Source organism: Panthera tigris, chromosome B4 (assembly GCF_018350195.1).
Source record: "Panthera tigris isolate Pti1 chromosome B4, P.tigris_Pti1_mat1.1, whole genome shotgun sequence".
Taxonomy (NCBI): domain Eukaryota; kingdom Metazoa; phylum Chordata; class Mammalia; order Carnivora; family Felidae; genus Panthera; species Panthera tigris.
This window is the reverse complement of record NC_056666.1, coordinates 45,478,815-45,498,959: the sequence shown is the minus strand read 5'-3', so window position 1 is coordinate 45,498,959 and position 20,145 is coordinate 45,478,815. Positions and strand designations below refer to the sequence as shown.

At 37.0% G+C, this 20,145-nt stretch overlaps 2 protein-coding genes across 4 annotated transcripts in view; one reads left to right on the top strand and one right to left on the bottom strand.

Moving 5' to 3' along the window:
• LRP6 (LDL receptor related protein 6) overlaps positions 1–19,036 on the top strand; it is a 176,611-nt gene extending 157,575 nt beyond the window's left edge. Inside the window, exons 17-23 of the mRNA XM_007076312.3 lie at positions 1,199–1,324; positions 6,400–6,636; positions 7,121–7,231; positions 11,723–11,953; positions 13,200–13,336; positions 14,009–14,106; positions 16,148–19,036. Coding sequence (XP_007076374.2) covers positions 1,199–1,324; positions 6,400–6,636; positions 7,121–7,231; positions 11,723–11,953; positions 13,200–13,336; positions 14,009–14,106; positions 16,148–16,442 — 1,235 coding nt within the window. The 3' untranslated portion in view covers positions 16,443–19,036. The remainder of the gene's footprint in view (positions 1–1,198; positions 1,325–6,399; positions 6,637–7,120; positions 7,232–11,722; positions 11,954–13,199; positions 13,337–14,008; positions 14,107–16,147) is intronic.
• Positions 15,050–20,145, bottom strand: part of BCL2L14 (BCL2 like 14) — a 53,565-nt gene continuing 48,469 nt past the window's right edge. For all 3 annotated transcript variants that reach the window (XM_042991768.1, XM_042991770.1, XM_042991769.1), the window contains one exon: positions 15,050–15,213. In XM_042991768.1, the coding sequence (XP_042847702.1) occupies positions 15,154–15,213 (60 nt within the window). In that variant the 3' untranslated portion in view covers positions 15,050–15,153. The remainder of the gene's footprint in view (positions 15,214–20,145) is intronic.

Here is a 20,145-nt window from a genome sequence, read left to right as displayed (position 1 = left end):
CTCTCAAAAATAAATAAACATTAAAAAAAAAATTTTTAAATAAATAAAAAAGGCAATAATTTCTAAGCTGTTTATTCAGTTGACAAATGATTATTTTGTTGCAGAAAATCTCAATGGAGATTTTCAGAATTTTAGGGGGAATGTTTTTTTTTATAATCAACATTTAAATATGGTTTTATAATTGCAAAACCCTTTTTTTCCAATTTCTAATAACATTAAAGAGAGTGAGATTTTTATCAAATGTGTCATGGAATAAAGTTTGTGCTATGTAGGTTGTGCATTTTAGTACACAGTATGACTGATGTCTGTCTTGAGACATCTATATAGTATAGCACATCTTCGCATTTATAGATAGCTGACTTTCAATCTCATCAACACACACTGAAAGCGGGGTGATGTGTTATTGAGAAGGCAGAAGATAAATGGGTGGCTACTTTAGATGCTGGTATCCTGATGACAGATGTCAAGTTACTTTTAACACAGGCTAAGTAGAAAATTGAAAGCAACTCTATTAAATACAATTTGTGAGACAGACTTTGAAAAGTTGCTTAACTTTGTATTAGTTTAATTTAACCTAAATATAAGGAAATTAAACATTTGTAACATTGCAAGTTACCTTTTGCAGTTGATCAAGCAAATAGTTTTTATTGTCTCTGAGTGGTTGCAATCCATGTGAACTTACGTTTCTTTAATATAACAACTCTAATTTTCTGTATTTTATTATTTCTATATTTCATTAAAAGAATACAGTTTTTAAGTAAAATCATCTTTTATAAAGGTAGAATTTCTGAGTTAAAATCTTTAGAAGACTTCTTATATTTTAAATAGAAAAACCCAGGTTTCTGCATTCTCCCTAACAATGTTTTTAGTTTCAATAATCAAATTTATTTTAGATACAAATATTTAAAGACAGTGGTTAAATACAAGTATTTTGCATTTTAAAATTGCTCTAATTTTCTTGCAATTTTTTGTAGGGATTAGGGTGAGGAATTATACTGCTAGTGAAATTAAAATCTGAGGTAATTTTACATTTGGTTTTCTTGGCAGTTCATAAATAGATTTTGACTGAACTGTCTTCCTTTCTTTCCTCCCTCCCTCCCTCCCTCCCTCCCTCCCTTTCCTTTCTCTCTTTTCCTCTTCCCTCCCTCCTTGCCTCCCTCCCTTTCCCTTTTTCTCTTTTCTTTTCTCTTTTTTTCAGGACAGCACCCTTGTGCTCAGGATAATGGTGGCTGTTCACATATTTGTCTTGTAAAAGGAGATGGTACTACAAGGTGCTCTTGCCCCATGCACTTGGTTCTGCTTCAGGATGAGCTATCATGTGGAGGTAAATACGTTACTTTCTTGTGCAAGGCCAAGTGCCACTTAACATGTTCCATAACTGTCTAGCATTCTGTGAATTGTCAGTGAAATTGCTCTTTCTCCTAACTTGATTAGTCACTTTTATTCCATTCATCTGCGTCATCCTAGCCTTCTGGGTTATTCGGAGAGTGAATCCATCATGACAGGTAATAAGTGTAACCTAGTCTTGGGACTAAGGAGGAAGTGCCCTTTTGAGGGGAGGGGAACTCATCTTGTGAATGACTGTATTTCCTAATAATAAAGTAGCTTTTTTCACCCCAGAGAGTAACGAAATGAATTAATTCTACCTCCTATAATCTCCATCTACTGAATTCTAGATTCTACCAAGTTTAGGTATCATTGCTGGGAATGTATCCAGTGAAAAGAATATTCTTTTATTCAAATCTATTGGTAGTTCCCTATTGTTTTTACTTATTTACCTAGCAAAAAAAATTTTTTAAGATATCACTACAATAATATTGTAGTGAAATTCGTTCAGTCATTCATGAGAGCATTAACAAATTGGTACATTCCCTTGTTAAAGCATATTGTGGTAACATTAAATACCATAGTAATATTCATTCCCTTGATTCAGAAATAATCTTCTTGCGGATAATTCTAAATTAATTCAACTGAAAGAAAAAGACTGTTCTTTCTCTACAGTGGCAGGAATCTGAAAGCAATCTAATTTCTAATGATAGGAAAATTAGGTTAAATAACTGAGTTTATACAGCTGTTAAACATTATGACCATAAGCTCATGTAAAAATGTAGCCAAAATTTGGCTCAAGTAGAAAAAAAAGTTTTAATGGTGTTTTCTGCTATGACAACAACTACTTAAATACATGTTTCTGTAAACAAAGATTGGTTTATACACTCAGAAAAGTTGTTGATAAGGTGTTATAAAAATATTTTATTCTTCTAACTTTACTTTAAAAAATAAGTAAATAACCATGTATTTAGTAGCACCTGTGAGGCACTCTGCTCAGACTACAGGAGATTTGAATATCTTTGAGATAGAGCATACAGTTTAGTTGGGGAGATCAAATATGTACACAGTAAAAGTTAAGCTCTGGTTCTTGAAGTGTCTTCCCTCAGAATAACAAGTGTTGCACAATAATGTGAATGTACTTAATGTCATTGAACCACGTACTTTAAAATGGTTAAAATAGTAAACTTTGTTACATATATTTTACCACAATAAAAAAAAGAGCAATGATATGTTTCCATATCAAGGTGCTAGATTATTATTACTCTACTAAGGCAAATCTTAGAAATGCTTACCTTTATGTAATGATAACATAGATAAAATTGAGTCAAATATACCATCTTCGATTTAGAAAATAAATGTCTTTTAGGGGCGCCTTGGTGGCTCAGTTGGTTAAGCATCCAACTTTGGCTCGGGTCATGACCTCGAGGTTCATGGGTTCAAGCCCCACCTCAAGCTCTGTGCTGACAGCTCTGAGCCTGGAGCCTGCTTCGGATTCTGTGTCTCCCTCGCTCTTTGCCCCTCCCCTGCTCACACTCTGTCTCCCTCTCTCTCTCTCAAAAATAAACATTAAAGAAATTTTTCTTTAAAGAAAATGTCTTTTAAAAGAACTTTGATTTTTTTCGTCATATTTTGTGATTATTTTCAATGTATGTATTAAAATTTTTAAATGCATGTATTACATTAATAAAGCATTTTAACAAATGGGTTACCAACACTCAAGATATACAGTGTGTCATTAAGAAAAGTACCCTGGAGCCCTTTTCCAGCTGGTTCTCTTCCAGAAGTAAGCACTATTCTGATTTTTATCCCCATAATTTAGATTTGTCTGTTCTTGCATTTTATGTAAGGAATAACGATGTATGTATTCTTTTTGTGTCTGATTCTCTTGGTTAATATTTTTGAGATTATTTTTGAGATTCAACCATATAGTGGAATGTATCAGTAGTTTTTTTCTTCTTATTGCTGAGTGGTGTTTCACTGGATAATATGCCACAGTTTTTCTCATGTTGAGTGACATTTTAATTGTTTTCATTTTTTCTGTTCTTAAGAATAAAACCGTAGTCAGTGTTTGTATACAACTTTTTTTGCGGGGGCGGCTGGCTGGCTCAGTTGGTGTGACTCTTGATCGCAGGGTTGTGAATTTAGGTCCCATGGTGGGTGTAGGGATTACTTAAAATCTTTAAGAAAGTGTGTGTGTGTGTGTGTGTGTGTGTGTGTGTGTGTGTGTGTGTGTGTGTGTGTGATTTAACATTGATTATACAGTGGAGGTAAATGAAACACAGAATCTTAATTCCTGACCCTCAAGATGTGTTTTCATTTGAGCTCATCTTACCTGTCTCCTTTCGTTTCTCTCTTTACTTTCGTTTGGCTGTTTAGAGTTTGATGACCACTGTTGTATGTTCTGTTTTGTTCTGTTTTGTTTTGCCTCTGTGGCTTTACTTGCGGTACTTCAAAGATGTAGTTCTCTTCTTGCATGCCGTCCTAAGTCTTATTTTTCAAGGAGTGTCTTCTCGTGATCTTTAAACCTTCACTAGCCATTATTGTCCCCGCCCCCCTTTCTCTGAATTGTAACTCTTGTTACCACAGTTTGCCTGACATACAGTTCAGAGTAATGTTGTGTTTTATATTCATTAGTCTCTTTCTCTTCCTAGCCCCAGATTAAATTATAAGCTCTTTAAGGACATGGACCCTATTTTACCTATTTTTATTCTCCACATGATCTAGTATAGTGCTGGATACAAAATAGGCTCAAATTCCCTCTATAAATAATACTTCAAATTCCCCATGTAAAATGTTCACCTGTAATTTGCAGTGTTCTCTAAAGTTTTTTTGTCTGTTTGTTTGTCTATTTATTTAGAGACAGAGACAGCATGAGTGGGTGAGGGACAGAGAGAGAGGAGAGAAGGAATCCCAAGCAGGCTCCCAGCTGCCAGCACAGAGCCCAGTGTGGGGCTTAAACCCATGAAGCCATGAGATCATGACCTGAGCCAAAACCAAGAGTCAGGCCCTTAACTGACTGAGCCACCCAGGCGCTGCCCCAGTATTCTCTACTTTAAAGATAAGAGGTTTTCTGATATTAACAAAGTTACATTATCTAGAGAAGTTTCTAAGAGAGAAGGTTTTAAATGAAGTCCAGGAGCCTGGGGTATAAAGGCAATGGGCTAAAACTAGAGAGGCTGTCCTTTTGGTCCTATCTTTTATTTTTAATTATCCCTTTGTGTAGGAAGCTATATGACCTTGGGCAGTCACTTAGTCTCTCTGAGCCTGTTTCCTTATTTGCAAAACAAGGAAATTGGGCTTGAATGGCAATTCTCAAAGTGGCCTTAGCAACTTTTACATTTTTAAAAATTAAAAGGGCCCCAAACAGCTTGTGTTTGCATGGGTTATGTTTATCTATATTTACTGTAGTAGAATTTAAAACCAAGAACTTTAAAAAAATTTGTTAAAAATAATAATAATAAGCGCTTACATGTTCTAAAGTTAAACCTGTTAAGAAAATTATAACTATATTGGAGCCCTTGGGTGACTCGGTTGAGTGCCCCACTCTTGATCTTGGGTAAGGTCATCTCACAGTTTGTGAGTTCAAGCCTGGCATCGGGCTTTCTCTGATGGTGTGGAGCCTGCTTGGGATTCTGTCTCTCCTCTCTGCTCCTCCCCCACTTGTGAGCATGCACTCTCTCTCTCTCTCAAATACATAAATATTTAAAAATTATTTTTTAAAATTTATAACAATATTTTCTGAAGCAAAGTAATTTAATTTTAGTGAGAAATGTGGCATTGTTTTTACATTTTTGTATATCTCTTTTAATGTTAGGCCAGATTCTCATGTCTACTTCTGCATTCAATCTGTTGTAATATGTAGTTTGGGTTGAAATATATGAGGAAATTTAGCCTGAAATGTAGTTGGAAAATAGAAAACTATAATAATAGTCTTTTAAAATAATTATACATATATCTTGAATTCTACACCAGGTATTGACCAGTGGTAGTTTACTGTAGATTTAGTTGCAATGTGGAATTTGAAACCATATGAACTTTCATACTCTCTTAATTAAAATCCACTGGTCTATTTTGTCCTCTAATTGGATATTTTACCCAGACCTGATTTTGTAACCTTACACTGTGGTCATTTGGAAATACTAGAATTCCAACCAAAAATTCCCAGATCTTCAGATTTTGATGAATTTCATTATTCAATATCAAAAACCCCATGTTTATCTCACTACCAGTCTCATTAGAAAAAACTTTAGGGACACCTGGGTGGCTCAGTCAGCTAAGTGTCTGACTTCAGCTCCAGTCATGATTTCACAGCTTGTGGATTTGAGCCCCGCTTCGGGCACTCTGCTGTCAGTGTGGAGCCTGCTTTGGATCCTCTGTCTCCCTCTCTCTCTGCCCCTCCCCCATGCTCTCCTCTCTCTTCTTTTTCTCTCTCACAAAAATAAACATTAAAAAAGAAAAAAGAAAAAACTTTTAAGTACTGGGAATCTGTCAAACTTACCATGTTAGATACAGATTGTCCAAAATTATAATTTCTGGTTGAAAGCTCCATTGTTACAATATGCTTCAAAAGTACAGTGTTATGATTTTGCCATTATTTTCCTTGAAGTAACAGGCTCACTGGTTCATTTTTTAAAAACTTCCTGCCAAATACCCAAGTGTAAATAACTGTAGTTTATTTGTCAGTTCTTTTAAATTAAAATTAAAATGGTGTTCCATTTTGGGTTGAGTTTGCAACTCAAAGTGCTTTCCCTAACTTTAAAATATTTAGAGGTTGGTGATTATAGTGATTATTCCTAAATTATGTGTCAGATTATAATGGATTGCAAATAATCCTGCTTGAGTTATAAAATTTGAGAAAACTTCTGCCTTATAGTTTTTGCAAGTTAGTGAATCTAAATGTGGTAGTGTAAAAATTGTACTTCTTCTCTGATTAGTAGGGATAGTTTACAAACTTTATTTATTAAAAAGTGTTTTGCGCATGTTAATATTAAATGAGCTTCACTAGGTGTGTTTGTACCTTTGTGTGACTGTTGTGTTTTTGTCACTCCCCTCCCCCTTGGTCATTTGAAGAACCCCCAACATGTTCTCCTCAGCAGTTTACTTGTTTCACCGGAGAAATTGACTGTATCCCTGTGGCTTGGCGGTGTGATGGGTTTACTGAATGTGAAGACCACAGCGATGAGCTCAATTGCCCTGTATGCTCGGAGTCCCAGTTCCAGTGTGCCAGTGGGCAGTGTATCGATGGTGCCCTCCGATGCAACGGAGATGCAAACTGCCAGGATAAGTCAGATGAGAAGAACTGTGAAGGTATCCAGACTTCCTAGGGCCTGGCTGTGTAGTCTTTTTTTCCCATTAATGTTCAGTTGTTTGAAATTCAGAGTATTGCTTTGGCTCAGTGGTAAGTAGTCCTTGTTTCCAGTGAGCTCTGAAGTAGTGGATTAATTGATTACAATGTAAAATAATTTCACATTTTCCTCTTTGCACTACTAACCTTTAACGTGGTAAAAAATGAGCAAATAAATTCTCTAGAACTTTTTTAGTATCTAGAAATGCACATAGATAGAATTCTTTAATTCTTTACAGAGTAGAGCAAAATAGGAAATTTCCTGCTGGATTTCTTTTTCCACTTTTTTCTCTCTACCAATGGAAATCTCTAGAGAATAATTTTTAAGTTATATTTTAAAGTCTAATTTGTTTTTCATTTGTACCCAGAAAGTACTTTTTGTCTCTTGGCAGAGTTTCACTTTACATGATAGTGAAAATAAGAAAATTGTTTGCATTTTTTTCCCAGTGCTTTGTTTAATTGATCAATTCCGCTGTTCCAACGGTCAGTGCATTGGAAAACATAAGAAATGTGATCATAATGTGGATTGCAGTGACAAATCAGATGAACTGGATTGTTGTAAGTAGGACTAAAATCTTATATATTACGCTTCTGGGAGACTTTTTAAAATACTTTTTTTCTTTAAAGATGTGTTTCACGGGGCGCCTGGGTGGCTCAGTCGGTTAAGCGTCCGACTTCAGCTCAGGTCGCGATCTCGCGGTCCGTGAGTTCGAGCCCCGCGTCGGGCTCTGGGCTGATGGCTCAGAGCCTGGAGCCTGCTTCTGATTCTGTGTCTCCCTCTCTCTCTGTCCTTCCCCCATTCATGCTCTGTCTCTCTCTCAAAAATAAATAAACGTTAAAAAATTAAAAAAAAAAAAAAAAAAAAAGATGTGTTTCACTTAGAATTTCCTTATTAAGAAATAAGCATTAAAGTTAAGCTAGTTATTTGTACCAAGATCTTTTATGTTTTGCTTGTAATAATTCCTTAAAGACAGTGGTTTTCTTATGCACAAAGCTCTTCACAGAAACATTTAGGAAAGCATCAGAGAAGAATAAGTATTATTTTGCCACAACTAGAGTTAGGAAATTCTCAAATGATTTAGATATGTAGAAATCAGTTGGTGGCATAAGCTTGAGAGTTTCTGAACATCATTTCTGATGTTTATCATCTCTCATTTTTTTCTAGACATATTTCTACCAGTTTCTCAGTGACTTTAATAGCTTCCTTAAAATGTAGCCTGAAGATACTTAGGCCATCTTATACCCCTAGGCCTAAAGACTCTAGGGTACATAACCCATAGTTTCTTCAGGGTTCATAACTATTGACCATGCCCTGACATAAAATATATCCCAAATTGATAAACTTAGTTCTGAGTGGAATTCAGCATAAATCAGATCTACCCTGTCAAACTGGTTTAATGAAATTTAGATAAAATTCATTTAAAAGCTCTTTACTCATAGGTTGCCTGGGTGGCTCAGTCGGTTAAACATCCAACTCTTGATCTTGGCTCAGGTCATGATCTCACAGTTTCATGAGTTCAAGCCCCACGTCAGGCTCTATACTGGCAACACAGAGCCTGCTTGGGATTCTCTCTCTCCCTCTCTCAGAGTCTTTTATGGTTGAGGTTGTAGTAAGAATAGTGATTTTATTTTATTGTTATTTTTTAGTTTACTTATTTTGAGAGAGAGATAGCGTGAGTGGGGGAGAGGCAGAGAACAATGGTGAGAGAGAGACTCCCGAGCAGACTCTGCACTGCCAGCGTAGAGCCCAATGCGGGGCTCGAACTCATGAAACCGTGAGATCATGACCTGAGCTAAAACCAATAGATGCTTAACTGACTGAGCCACCCAGGCACCATAAAAATAGCGATTTTAAAGCCAAGTAGAGATGGATTTGAATTCTGGCTCCACCTCTTACCAGCAAATTATTTATTGTTAGACTTTAGTTTCTTTATCTTTAAAATGAAGATAATGTTTAGCCTGGTGGTTGTGAGAAAATTAAATAACTTAATGTATATAACATATAGCTTGGTTCATAGTAGATACTGTTGATTAAGGAGTGTGGTAAATGATACTAAACGTGCTGTTGTAGAGATCTGTACGAGTGGTAGCACAACAGAGCGAGTGGTCAGATCTTCAGGAATAAAAACAGGGTTCATCAAGGAAGACATCTTAGAAAAATGGTGCTTAAAATTGGGTATTGATCAGTGAATAGAGTTAATTGTACAGATAAGTGGAGAGATTGCATTCCAAGCAGAGAGAATATGCTATTCAAAAGCAGAGTGAAACAGGCACCTCTGGGAAACTACATGTAAATGGGATGCCAAAATGTAGGCTATGTCTTGAGGAGGGATATCAGCAAAAGAACATACAGTAAGGGTGAGATCATAGAAGACTCTGCTTTTCTTCTAAAAAGCCCAGAGAGCATCCAGAATAACAGCCATTGACAAACTTAAGTGAAGGACCAGCATGGCTATGTAATTGTGAAAGCTGTAAAAGCAGATGCATTGCCAATATAAGATTAGAGGCAGCTAAATGACACATTGGTTGCTTTCACACTTTTTGGATCACCTCAAGAGGAGTACAAAGATGGGGGTGTACATGTAAACGAGTCATGCGATAGTATATACCTATATTATGTAGAATGTATTCTGAAGTTTTCTGTTTTAAAATGCTTGTTGTAACCCACTAAATTTTTTTCACCATCTAATTACTTGGAGCCTATAATTTAAAAATTCTTAGGAGGCGATTGTAGTTTAGGCAGAAGATGATTATCTAAATCAAGAGGAGCAGTGGTGGTGGAAAGGAAGGGATAGAGTTCAGAGCTATCTCAGAAATAGAGTAAAAAGCGTTTTGTAACCAGTTGGATGTAGTTGATAAGTTTAGGTTAACTCATAGGTATCTCACTGAGTGGCTGGAGTCATTAACTAGAGTATGTAGCAGGGACTGAAAACTGAAGGACCATTCCATATCTTGGCTCAGATGTAATGTTTGCCTGATACAGGTTTTTTTTATTAATTTTTAAAATTTAAGTTTAATTTAAATGCTTTTGATTTGCCACAGGTGCCATCATTTATTTATGATCTGCTTTACCCCTGGAATCTAGGAAACATGTCAGATATTGGTGAAGACGACTGCAGTGTAGACAGGTCTCTTCAAAGTTGCTGAGATGAGCTTATCCCACTGAAGCTATTCAGGAAGTTGTCAATTGTATGGGTCTGTAGCTCAGGAGAGAGATTTGGCCTCTACTGTTAAAGATAATTAAAGCTGAAGCAGTAGATGAAGTCTCTCAGGGAGAGTTACGTAGAAGAGGAAAATAGTAGAAGATAGAAGGAAGTCTGGCAAGCACCTGCACCTAAGAGGCAACAGAAGAGAAGGAAGCCAACAAAAGGAAACAGAAAAAAGAAGAATCAGAGACAGTAAAATTAAGAGAGTGGTATCTTGGAAGGATACTGTTTAGACATTTTTGAGAAGAAAACATAGAGCCAGCAGCATTGAATGTTTAGAGAGGTCAGTAAGATGAAGAGTTAGTGAAAATGGCAAATAGGAGAACTCTGACCTTTGCCAGACTAGTTTCACTGTGGCGATGAGGATAGGAGCCTGATTTCAGTGAGTTAGGATGTGACCCAGAGACTAAGCATTGGAGATAGTGAATATAAACTATTCTGTCTTGACGCTTGGCCTTAGAAAGCAATGCCAAGGCACTGGAAGGGAGTACGATAGATGGCTGCTCACAAGGACTGGGGAGGATCTGTACCCCAGAGTCCACAGACAAAATATGTAACTGACAGCCCCTGCATATTTTGTAATTTAATGATATCATTTTCTTTCATTTCTTTTATTTAATCTATTAGGGGCTGAATTTAACTCTGTGGGTGGGAGATTTAAGGTAAGATGAAGCAGAAGGAAGGTTTTTTAAAAGATCTGCAGTTGCGAGATACAGTCTGACTATTCAGAATGGAAGGAATTTCCTTCTAAATAGAAGAGTAATACTCTAAATCTGATGAGGCCTTTTGCTATTTCCCTCTACCTGTAATATTGATGCCACCTGCTTCTAAAGCCTTAGATAGCTCAGGGATCTGATGAAGGTGAATGCCACGGGCAGGGTCTTCCTCTGGTTCTCTCATGCTCTCACCTTTCTAAGTCCCGCACTCAGGTACCAGACACCTTATGTTTCTTGCCCTCACTAGACTTACCCTGAAGGTACCAGCATATTGGGCCTGAGAGCTAATGTTCATCTTTAGCTTCTCATCTCCTTTCACCAGGCCTATATGTCACTTTTCAAACCTAAAATCAGGCTCAGAGCTCGTGCCTTGCTGGTGCAGAGTTGGCTTCTTTGTTATTCCAGTTAAAACATTTGACGACTTTTCTAGGTACATCCCTTTTGGCCCTAAAATTTTCTCTGAAATTTCAAAATAACCCTGTTATTTTATGATATACAAAATGAAGTAGGATGAGGCGCCTGGCTGGCTCAGTTGGAGGAGCATGCGACTCTTGATCTCGGGGTCAGGAGTTCGAGTCCCATGTTGGGTGTAGAGATTACTTAAATAAATAAATAATTTTAAAAAATAAGGTAGGATGGGGCGCCTGGGTGGCTCAGTCAGTTGAGCATCTGACTTCGGCTCAGGTCATGATCTCGTGGTCTGTGAGTTCGAGCCCCATGTCGGGCTCTGTGCTGTCAGCTCAGAACCTGGAGCCTGCTTCGGATTCCGTTGTCTCCCTCTCTCTCTGCCCCTCCCCCGCTCATGCTCTGTCTGTCTCTCTCTCTCTCTTTCTCTCTCTCTGTCAAAAATAAATAAACATTAAAAAAAATAATAAAGTAGGATAAATTTTAACTGTCTCTGTATTAAAGCTTAATGATTAACTATAACTCACTTACATCTTTGTTATCAGTTTGCAGATATACTTCTCAGTGTATTGTTTTATTTCTATCTTTGCTTAAGGATAGTTCATTTTGATTTCTAATGGTATTTATATACCCATAGGGCATGGTGTACATGTATTCATAATAACTATTTTGAGTCTGCAGTTGTTTCTCCATTATATAACTGTACTGCATTCTCATTTTAGATCCAACTGAGGAACCAGCTCCACAGGCCACCAATACAGTTGGTTCAGTTATTGGAGTAATTGTCACCATTTTTGTGTCTGGAACCATATACTTCATCTGCCAGAGAATGTTGTGTCCACGTATGAAGGGAGATGGGGAAACCATGACTAATGACTATGTAGTTCATGGACCAGCTTCTGTGCCCCTTGGTTATGTGCCACACCCAAGTTCTTTGTCAGGATCTCTTCCAGGTGAGCTAAGACTGATCCATTGGGAATCAAGTCTTGGGTCCTGGCAACATTGCCAAATTTCCTTTATAGAAACAAAATACTGCCTAGAGTCTGTTTCAAACTAGACTCCTTTGGGTTTAAAAAATTATAAGAATAAATATTTTACTTTTAGCATTCTTTATACAGAAGATCTTAGATCTTAGTAGAAATTGTCCAAAAAATATAAAGCAAATACATACACATTTATATACACTGATTGCATTTACTGCATGCACTACATATACTGTATTTCTGGATGTACTCTACTGAAAGTGAAAGCTAGACATTTGGTAAAGCGTCATAAACCACAAGTCCTTTAGGTGCACTATTAGGAGACCTCAGGACCACTGAGGACAGGAATTGAAGGTGCAAAAAAATAGATTAGGATTCCTTTTCAGCAAACAAAGATTTGGAAATAGCTGGGTTGATAGCAGGTTTGTTTTGGCATAGCCAAGTAGCCAGAAATTCTGTGTACTTGAGTAGACGATATTGCTCTAGCAAAGTACAGCTTTCTTGTAGTGCTTTCTGGTGCCCATAGTGAAAAGACCCCCCCCCCATTATTTTAATGAATATGGAGAAGGAGTTACCGGGCAAAAGCTGTCAGAAAATAAGAACTTATTCTGGGTGTAACTCTAAGTAAACAGGATTTTGAAACTGTTAATGATAATGATTCCTTATTTTGCTATACCTATTTTCAGTTAGTGGAATATGGGAAGTAACTTGGGAAAAAATAGAATTCTGGCATTGGTGGTTGTGATTCCAACAACATTTGCATACATTAGATGAAAAAGATGAAAAATCTCCCATACTTTGTATTCATGCCCTTAAAAGTGGATTTAGTTTCCTTTTGAGCAAATCTCTTGTTTAATCTACCCTGCTTTACAGCCTCCACTCTCCATAGGCCTTTTCTTCTGCAAATCCTCTAAAGTTGAAAACTTCTTGTTTTGAAGAGTGCTGCTTCTATCCTTGGGGGGAAGGGATGGGAGCTATTCTTGGCCTTGTTCTAGGCCAGCTCTCAGTGGAAGTGTTCACTTCTAGAGAACATTCGTTTCCCTTCTGCATTAAGCATTTTCAATTATTGTTAGGAAACGAGAGCACAAATTGTTTTAAAATCAAACTATTTGGCTATTGGTATTTGTAATCCTAGTATTAAATAAAAATATTTTATACATAAAAATAATTTGTATAGATCTTAATCATCTTCAGTATTTATCCTCCTTCATTTTAGGAATGTCTCGAGGTAAATCAATGATCAGCTCCCTCAGTATCATGGGGGGAAGCAGTGGACCCCCTTATGACCGAGCTCATGTCACAGGAGCATCATCAAGTAGTTCTTCAAGCACCAAAGGCACTTACTTCCCTGCAGTAAGCAGTCTGTTTTCCTTTGTTTCACTTTGAATGCTAAGATAAATAGGATCCTAGACTTTTAACTTCTTTAAATGTGAGTGCTTAGTGATGGTAACTTAGAAAGTTTTTTAGTATACTATTTAGGCATATAAGGCTCCTAGGAAAGATTTGCCACCACCATGCAAGCACTTTTAAAGTCTTTAAGTTTACTGTGTATTAACCAGCATATTTGAAGGCACTAGACAGTAATTTCATATTTTGGGTAAAAGTAGAACTACTAAATAGTATCTCCTGAGAGACTTAGGATGACCTTCATTCTGTAACCTCCCAAAAAAGGAAGCATGCCTGTTATTTCTCCTAAGTCAGTGATTTTTCTCTAAACGTTTATAATTTTAAAAAATCAGAACCCTATTGTGCTGAACTTAAACCAGTGACTTACAGATTATAGATTTTCTGCTTATTACCTTGCACTGTTTAGCCATGATGAAATTGTATCTTAAGGAGTAGAGAGCCCCACTCCTGAAGCACTATTTGAGGTCAGTTCTTTGAAAGAAAGATTGTGCTAACTGTGTAAGGGAAAGGAATACAAACAGATGAAGGAAGAGAGTGTAAAGAAAGTCTAATGGTCTTTATCTGGCATTATTATTATTGTAATAATTATTGTAATAATTTAATTATTGTTCCATTTAGATTTTGAACCCTCCGCCATCCCCAGCCACAGAGCGATCACATTACACTATGGAATTTGGTTATTCTTCAAATAGTCCTTCCACTCATAGGTCCTACAGGTAAGATAAGTGGAAGTATTTATTAGAAGAAAGAAGTAGTGGGTTTGATGTAGCCCTACATAAATAGATGATGAGAGAGATTAGGCATCTTGTCTTGATAATGCTGATGTTGTCCCTACCGCACATCCTTTTCTTTTCAGGCATTACACATTTTTTTAGAGAGAGTCACAAGTGTTGACTTTATAATAATGAAGTAGAGTCAGCTCCCAACACTGCTTTGGCAGTATTGTAAGGAAAAGTTACCCACCAAAATAACTGATTACAAAATAGGCTACTGCTCAGGTTAGCTTTGTTTGGTGGCCTAGGAATGGAATATTGGCATAGGACTGGAGTTCAAAGAGTTGTGAGAGCTGTAAAATTGCAGGGGTGCAAAGAGCACAGAATTTGAGAGAAGTTGGGAGAAGCTTAAGTTCAGCCCTTGCTTCAGTATTACACCATCTGGAATGAAAAATTCTTCATAAAGTTGCCTGGAATAAATCACAACTCACTAAAATAAATGAAATCTATTTGTAAGACAAAATGGGGACATTTTCCCCTTGTGCTGATTTGTGTCTGTAGAGCATGTTAAGCAGGAGAAGGACTAGTGTTTACCTTACTCTTTCCATCTTGTTTCAAAGGCCAGCAGAAAGTCAGCGGCTTGATACTCTGTGTAAACCTAGTGCTGTGTTTATCAGTGTCCCTCAAGTGCCTATTATCTTCTAGATAAGTGTTTCCTAGACTTCCAGTCAAATTGCCCTGATAAAACCGTACAGATAGGTAGAAATCAAGTGAAACTGTTGATAATATCTTACTCAGAATTCCCATTTCAGTTTATATACATAAGATTAAGGCCTGATTCTGAGCTGATATTTTTGTGTTTTATTGTAAATTGCTTTCCTTGCCACTAGTTTGTTCTAAAAAGCCGAAAGAGAAAGCAGAAACCTCAAAACTGAAAAAAACAAAATGAAAGACCCCAAATTTTTATTTTTAAAAAGTTATTTCTTTAAATTGAATAAAACATTGTTTCATCAAAAACATTTCTTACTTGACCATTTCCCACGTCTCAAATTAAGCCCAGTTTCTTTCTTCTGAGTCACTTTTCATCATTTGTTGAGATTCTTGTCTGAACTGGAATGTAAAAGAATTTTGTTGATTTTCTTTCCTTTTTTCCTAGCTTTTTTTTTTTTTTTTTTTTTTTAACATGAAAATGGAAGTGTTTGGCCTTTTAGTTGAGCCTAGAATGTTCATCAAGGCTCAAACCTGATTGGACAGAAAGATAAAACCTAAAAAGTGCTATGACCTCATGTCAATATTGGTAGTAAAACCGCTTGAGAACCTGCTCAGCAGGTCGTGTAACCTTTAGCCATTTGTTTTGAGACCAACCCTGGGTGCTAGCAGATGGTTTCTGTGTTGGGATGGGGTCTTGTGGCACACTCTGTAGCACTGGGTGTTTAGTGGATTGTTACCTCAGCTTTGCACGTGCTCTTGCCCCTCTTTTGTCACTTTGGTGACGGAGTATATAAAGAAACCTTGATTGGGATAAATATGAAATAAGATCAGCTTTACTATATTTCAAATGTAAATGCTACATGAAGTTACAGATAGAAGTAGAAGTGAGAGCTAGCACTTTGAAATGAGCGCTTCCTTTCACTAGTGTGTTCATCTCTTTTCAATGCCTTTTTTATTAGTTAGCCATGCTGCAAACTTGCTGAACTTGAAAAGGCAGAACAACAAGAAATAAATTAGGTCTCAGTTGGTTAAACGTCCGACTTCGGTTTGGGTCATGATCTCAGTTCTTGGGTTTGAGCCCTGCGTCGGGTTGTGCTTGACAGCGCAGAGCCTGGAGCCTGCTGTGAGTTCTGTGTCTCCCTCTCTCTCTCCCCCTCTGTTGCTCATGCTCTGTCTCTCAAAAATAAAGAAACATCAAGAAAATTTTTTTTAATTGTAGTAGTGTATGATCTTCAACCTGAAGTTTACATCTAATACTTCTGTATTCTGATAGAGAAGAAACTGCTTTTCTATAAAACTAAGTGTCTGCTTCTTGATCTTCTCCCCCTACCAGCTACAGGCCATATAGCTACCGGCACTTTGCACCCCCTACCACACCCTGCAGCACAGATGTCTGTGACAGTGACTATGCTCCCAGCCGGAGGATGACCTCAGTGGCAACGGCCAAGGGCTACACTAGTGACTTGAACTATGACTCAGAGCCTGTGCCCCCGCCTCCCACGCCCCGAAGCCAATACTTGTCAGCAGAAGAGAACTATGAAAGCTGCCCACCCTCTCCATACACAGAGAGGAGCTACTCTCATCACCTCTACCCACCGCCACCCTCCCCCTGTACAGACTCCTCCTGAGGAGGGGCCCTCCTCCTCTGACTGCCTCCAACGCAAAAATGTAAATACAAATTTGGTTGAGATCTGGAGGGGGGGAGGGAGCTATTGGAGAAAGATGAGGCAGACCATGTACAGTTAAAAATTATAAATGGGGTAGGGAATACTGGAGATATTTGTACAGAAGAAAAGGATATTTATATATTTTCTTAAAACAGCAGATTTGCTGCTTGTGCCATAAAAATTTGTATAAAAAATAAATTTGTACTAAAAGTTTTATTTTTGCAAACTAAATACACAAAGCATGCCTTAAACCCAGTGAAGTGACTGAGTACAAAGGAAACAGGAATAATAAAGGCATCACTGACCAGGAATGTCTGGGCTTTATTAATACCAAAAAAAAGAGAGAGAGAAAGAGAAGAAGAAGAAGAAGAAGAAGAAGAAGAAGAAGAAGAAGAAGAAGAAGAAGAAGAAAAATTCAAGTCCATCTCAGAGCAGCAAACCATAGATACTTGGAAGTAGCCAAATAGCCTTCATGTTAGCTAACATTTGAGGGCCAATAAGTTTAAGAAATCACAAAAGGAAAAAGAAAAAAAGGTATTAAAACTAACTTTGGACAAAGGGCTTTATTTTCTCTAGGAATCCCATTATTTTAGTGAGGAAAATAGGTCTTTATAAAAATCCCTTCTGGGTGTTGCCATTGGAGGAGATGAGCTGTCCAGTCAGATGGTGTGGGGCTCTTTGTGTGTGCAAGTCTTCTGTCCCTACCTTAGAACCCACAGCCTCTGTCAGAAGAATTCGTTTTTTCTCTAGGTGTTTTTACCTTGCTTCCTCCCCCAGCAGCTTTGTAGGCCATTTTGCCAAGATATCACGATTTATTCAAAGCTTTTTTATCTGAGGATTGATAAAATGGAATTTTCTAAATTAAGGTTTCATTTTAATATTTCTACTAGCTCTGTTCCTCTGTAGGCTTAGCTCTTCAGTTTGACTGATGTTTTTGCTTAATGATCAAAGGTTAGACATATTAGTGCTCCTCTTCCAAGATTGTTTTAATGCTCATTAAAATATCTTTTCACAACACATATAGGCAATGTTTAAGAATTACAAATTTAACCATTATGTTTTGTTGTAAATTAATCATATATCCTTGCAGTACTTTCAGCATATAATACCACAATATGAAATCATTTATATATATTTTTTTTTTCTAGTAAAACATTTAAATATGTTCCAGTTAGAGACAATCTATTTAAAAAGAGAATTTTTTTGTTATCATTAGGTTTTCCCTTTATTAACTGTTTGTGACATTTTCATGTTCTTTAGGCCAATTTTTCTGAGTGATGTCTACATACATACCTCTTCTAATGTGTGACGTGACTTTAATATCTTCCTGTTACCCAATGTGAATGTTAGATTGTTTTCAAATTATCCACAAATTATTCTTATAATCACCTCTTATATATTTTTGTGTGTTCTCTCTTATCCTGTTATGGATTAAGATGATTTAACAAATTTAACAATGTGGATTAAACGAGAAGGCCAACCGTTGACTTCTCAGCTGTCAGAACTTGGGTGGAGGGGAGTAACGGAAGGCTCTTCTGCCACCTGCCTGACCTGCGTGGTCCTGGGGCTGCTGCCTCTTCAGCTCTTAGGGCTGACGTGTGGAATGATTCTAGCACTGCTCTGCCACCTTGCCAGAAGTTAGTTTCCTGCTTTTTACATTTTTCCAGCACTTCTCTGCTAAAACTGAATGTGTTTTTAAACTAATGTATTTTTACCTTAACAGATGTTGGTCAGTCAGTTATTTGAATGATTTCTTTTTTTTTTTTTTTTTTTTTTTTTAATTCTGTCTTGCTGAGGCCTCTCTGGATTTCAGGGCCCAAGAGAAAACCATGGAAGAAAAGATTCAGACTTTTGGCAGGGGTGAAGTAACTTTATAAGCAATTAAAAATACCTGAGGAAACTTTTTAATGAGAAAAAATGTGGTTTCAGAATAATGCTTAGATTGTCAGGGGCACCTTCTATGAATCAGGTGCCCTTGAGTTTGCATATAAATAAATGGTGATCCATCAGTGTCTTGCATTAACTCTTCCTGTCGGTGGAACAAAGTGCTCACAGTCTAACAGAATGGACACTGGAGTTGCATTCTGTGACACGGGGGCCTCTGACACTTAAATGAAGATGGAAAGGTTAGCAATAACTGGGTATCAATTAGAATTTAAGAATTCTATATGTTTACATTTTTTAATGTGCATCTTTATCTGGTGGGCTTCCCATGTGGAAACTTGCACTATAACGAATTAAGAAGAATATTGCCTTGTTGTATCTCAGTTCAAGTGCTTGTACTGCGATGGCAATGGCCTCTTCTTGCAAAATACTGATTTGTGTGCCAATTTGTTTGAAATTATTTGAAGGCAGTTCCGCTTAATCTCAGGGTCCTCTTTCTTGGGTAGTTGAGATGGATTCTTAATATTGGGGTGGGGGGGTGTACCTTTAAATGAGAGAATTGTCAAAAATCGGGAAAGATTGGCCCTCGGGCTACATGGACAGTTAAGCTTAAGTAACAAACTATCTTGATTAGTATTAAACACAAGAGGTTTAATTGGAAAAACTGAAGATAAAAAATAAACATGAGCACAAATCAGGGGGAAAGTGGATAAAGGTTTTGAATTTGATGTATTGCTATATTCACTATCCATGAGGGTAAAATGAATAAAATGTCATTATTTTCCTTAAATACTTAAGTATTTAATTTTGAACACCGGTCTTAAAGCATGTCTAGTTAGTGATGTGATTAAAATTATCTGAGAAATGAACTCTGGCATCGTATACTTTGTGCTTATGTACTATAGTAGGCTCACCTTCATTGAAGTGGTCTTTTATAACTGTGCTTTTATAACTTTGAACTTGGCTCCTGCAGAACCCTTGTCTTCTGAACAGTGACCCAAGGGGTTTTGCTGCTTAAATCAGATAATGGCATATTCACAAGAAAAAAAAAAAAGCTAAGGGATAGAATTTCTCAGTATTAATTTTTCTTTTGTGAAATATTATTACGCCTTTGACCTTTGCTGCCCCTCTTCTATAGCAGCATACATGAGATGTCTGTCCAGCAGAACATTAGTTATTTTAACTATCTTAATTTTAATATAACAGTACTTTGAGATCTATCAAGAAGTATCTGACACTTGAGAATATCTGTTCTAAAGGGATGATATATATTTAGAAATGAAGACTTTACAGTACATTTTCATCTAATAGGCCAATAATTTGGGGGCAGAGCTTTTGAGCAGTAAAATTTTAGCTTGACTGAGGATTATATATTTGTTCATCATTTTAAAACACTCTAAAGTCAATAATTTGTAGAAGGCCAACTCCAACTTTGATAATACACAAAAATCTCTACCATCTGTGTTAGGTAGCAATTAATTTGGGGGAGAATCTTTTTGTTTTGCCATAAAGGCCTATTAATGAAGACTACTCCAAGTACAGTTAGTAGGTATGGCTTACCTACCTAGCCTGTTAAATGCGTCTGTGTGTGTTTATGTAACCTTATACCAGTAATCCTAGTAGAGACTACTTCTGGTACCAGAGAGGCTTACTGTAGGCAGGTTGGCTCCTCTGTGATAGTTGTGCTAGTCTAGTCAGTCATGTGCCTAGATTTGATTCCTAGAAATGTAGTTTTTAAAATTGCTTTTTCTCTTGCTGAGGGAAAACTTGCCACTTCATT